This window comes from Microtus ochrogaster, chromosome 4, assembly GCF_000317375.1.
Source record: "Microtus ochrogaster isolate Prairie Vole_2 chromosome 4, MicOch1.0, whole genome shotgun sequence".
In the NCBI taxonomy this organism is placed as follows: domain Eukaryota; kingdom Metazoa; phylum Chordata; class Mammalia; order Rodentia; family Cricetidae; genus Microtus; species Microtus ochrogaster.
Window position 1 is genome coordinate 20,311,645 of NC_022011.1, and position 3,809 is coordinate 20,315,453.

The following is a 3,809-nucleotide window of genomic DNA, read 5'->3' on the forward strand; positions in this document are numbered from 1 at the left end:
TAGACCAGGCTGGTCTCGAACTCACAGAGATCCGCCTGCCTCTGCCTCCCAAGTGCTGGGATTAAAGGCGTGCACCACCATCGCCGGCCTGCTAATTTTTTTTTAAATGTAATAACAAAATGTTTTTTAAGAAGTCAGATGGACAGGCAGATCTCTGTGAGTTCAAGGCCAGTCTGGTCTACATAGTGAGTTCTAGGGCTACATAATGAGACCTTGTTTCAGACAAATGAACAAAGCCAGCAGAAGCCAGGCATGGTGGCACACACATTTAATCCCAGCAGTGGGAAGCAGAGGATGGTGGATCTCTAAGAATTCAAGGCTAGTCTGGTCTACAACAGGCAGTTTCATGATAGCCAGGGTCACATAGTGACACAGTGAATACAGAGAGGAGGGAAAAACAATGCCCTTGAGCAACCATCTGTTTCTTAGGGCAGCGTTCATCCTGATCATGGTCTCTGTGGTGGCATATTCTGAGGCAGATCCACCTCTCCATACTAACCTCTACTACCCTCCTTGCTGCTCCCCAGAATCCAGCCACACCAACCCCTCTGTTTTCATCACAGACCCACCCATTCCCTTCTCCCACTGCCTGAACTCGCAGTCCAGGGTCCATCTTCCTGAGAACACTTCTCTAGTTTGTACGAGGCCCCTCCGATTACAGGAATCTCAGACCTTTCCGCCCTCTCTCTCAGAGGTCCCATCACAGTGACACTTAAGTGGCTATTTCTGTCCTTACTCTCCCTCCCCACTGCCAAGTAGATTAGAAACTTCGAGGAGAGTCGTGAATTTTGCACACTGCCATTTGGCTACCACCTAAGACCTAGTACATACCAGGTATTCAATTATATACAACTGAATTGAATCAATGAGAGATGCATGCTTGTCCATGTTAAAGTACACAAAACAATGATGCCCCAAAACAAACAAACAAAAAGACACACCAAAAATACCTCAAGCAAAGCTCGGCCCAATGCAAGTTTTTTTTTTTTTTTTGTTTTTTGTTTTTGCAAGGGGGTGTGTAAGATTTATCTGTCTGTTTATTTATTTTGACTGCATGTATGTCTGTGTACCATGTGTGTGCCTGATGTGGTGGAGGTCAGAAGAAAGTATCAGATTCCATGGAACTGGAGTTGTAGATGATTATGAGCTACCATGTGGGTGCTGGGAACATCCAGGTCCTCAGCAGGAGCAGCCAATGCTCGACCCTGTGGAGCCATCTCTCCAGTCCCAGAGCAGAGTTCTTCTCAACCACTGAGATCCAACCCTGCCTTTGAATTGGGAATTCACACTTCACCCTGAAACTATACAAAGTGTGCTCGGCCTGAGAAGTTCCATCTTACATCATACCTAACAAAACATTTAATGAGAAAAAGGAGAGAGAAACAACCCACTTCAGACTTTAGATTCCATGAAATAATTTCCTGTTAGATCCAGAAGTGACTAATTTCAGACTAGATCAAATGGAACAAACTACCAGCACTCCACACTCAGGGCAGGGGGCGGGGGATGGACACTCACTATCCCCTTCTTAAGCCTTTTTGGCTGCATGTGTCTCCACAAGAATACACAGTCCTCCCCAACCAACACCATCTTATAGGAACACACTCAAGCTCCCCAGAGGATTTAACTAGAATCATATCTACTGAAGAGGTTTTATTTCCAAGGCCATATGGGATGAAAAGATGCTTTTCTTGCCTTCGATCCAAACAATCACACACAGAGACATGACATTTATTTTGGTCCTTGAAAATCAAGTCATGTTTTGATCTGGGAGACTAAGAAGAGATAGAGCTAGCTCTGAGTCAGGGCTGCTAAATAGTATTCTAACCAAGCTCTGAGTCTCTGTCCACCCACCCCTGTGTTGGCACAGCCTGGGCGCAGGGTGCCACTCACCGTCTGTCACTGCACTGCCATTAGGCACGCTTCCCAGATCAACAGTCGGCCCATCCAGGGAAATTGTCAGCTCTCCTCCTGAGACAACGCTGCCTTTGTTCTCCGTCTGCAGGTTCAGGGTCAGTTGCGTGTTCTCCACTGTTTGATACAAAATGCAACATGGACAGACTAAGTCAAATGGACAAATTAGAAGTCTTTAATTTAGAGGCCTCCATTCCACCTACTCTGGCTTCCCTGGCAGAGCTTTCCCGCCCTTTCCAATGTGTCTTGTGGCATGAGAGGAAGAGTGGAGCAGAACATGCTGAATGGTAATGAACCTCATGCTGAGCAGGTGGAAACCCACACTGTTTCCCGAGACCCTTTATATCCTTCCCACATTAGCTACGACATCTTTATAGTATTGTGTGCTTGCTTACAAACTAGTATGCAGAGAGCAAGGTTACTGATGGGGCACAGAAAAAACCTGGGGGCAAGCTATACCCCTACTAACGCATAGGAAGGACAAAACAAGAAACGGCCCTGCAAATACCCCAGCCCTACCTGCCCTGAGTCAGGGCACACTCAACAGCTTCCAATCAGGCAATATCCATCTACAACCAACACTTTAGTTCTCTTCAGTTTGGTCCAGTCAGCAGCTGGAGGCTCCATCTCCAGGTCGTTCAGTAGTTACAGGATGAGAACCAGCAGGCAGATGTCCACAGGTTTTAGAAGAAATAACCTCATGCTAGATTCTTCCTCCTTGGCTGCCCTGCACCCAACCCGGCACTTCATCTCCTGTGTTACCTGGGGTTACACTGTTATAAGCTATCATTCCTGTCCCCAGAGCAGTGGCTCTCAACCCTCCTAATGTTGTGACCCTTTAGTATAGTTCTTCATGCTGTGGTGACTCCCAACCATAAAATTATTTTTGTTGCTACTCCATAGCTATAATTTTGCTACTGTTAGGAATGATAATGTAAATATCTGTATTTTCCAATGGTCTTAGGCGACCCTTGTGAGAAAGTTGTTCACCCGCAAAGGGATTGAGACCCACAGACTGAGAACCATTGCTCTAGCTCAAGATAGTCTATGGATAAAGAGTTTCCATGAGCACTAAAGTAAATCTGAATATTTTCTGGGGATTGGTCCTCTCCCCAATGGGGAGAAAAATGAAAGGCAGCTTCCAACCCAAGACAGACCCAGCTCCTTTAAGAACGTAACAGAAGGACTGGAGAGATGGTTCAGCAGCTAAGAGCATGTACTACTCATATACAGAACCTGACTTCTATTCCTATCACTCACATCTGTCAGCTCACAACCACTTTTAGCTCCAGCTGCAGGGAGTCTGACACCCCCTTCTGGACTCTATGGGCAACATATACCCATATAGACACAAACATACACACAAAATTTTTAAAGAAAAAACAAACCAACATGGGACTAGAGAGATGCCTCAGAGGTTGAAAGCACTGGCTGCTCTTGCAGTGGATCTGGGTTCAGGTCTCAGCAACCACATGGTAGCTCATAACCGTCTGTAACTCCAGTTTCAGGGGATGTGACTCCCTCTTATGGACTCTGCAGACACTATATGCATGTGGTAAACATACATACATACACACATACATATGCATGTATGTACACACATACACATATATATAGGTAAATACACATGCACATGAAAATATACCTTAAAAATAAAATTACAGGGGCTGGGGTGATGGCTCAGTGATAAAGAGCATTGGTTGTTCGCTCTTCCAGAGACCCTGGTTTCAATTCCCAGCATCCACATGGTGGTTCACAACCATCTATAACTGTAGTCCCATAGGATCTAATGCCCTTTTCTAGTATGCAGACAGACATGCAAAGAAAATACCCATAGATATAAAATAAATAAATTTAAAATAAATACTAAAGTTTTAAAAATATGGGGCTGGAGA

General features: G+C 45.1%; 1 protein-coding gene across 1 annotated transcript in view; it reads right to left on the bottom strand.

Moving 5' to 3' along the window:
• Window positions 1–3,809, bottom strand: part of Wwp2 (WW domain containing E3 ubiquitin protein ligase 2) — a 123,682-nt gene that overhangs the window by 79,511 nt on the left and 40,362 nt on the right. The window contains exon 5 of the mRNA XM_005345707.2: window positions 1,894–2,031. Coding sequence (XP_005345764.1) covers window positions 1,894–2,031 — 138 coding nt within the window. The remainder of the gene's footprint in view (window positions 1–1,893; window positions 2,032–3,809) is intronic.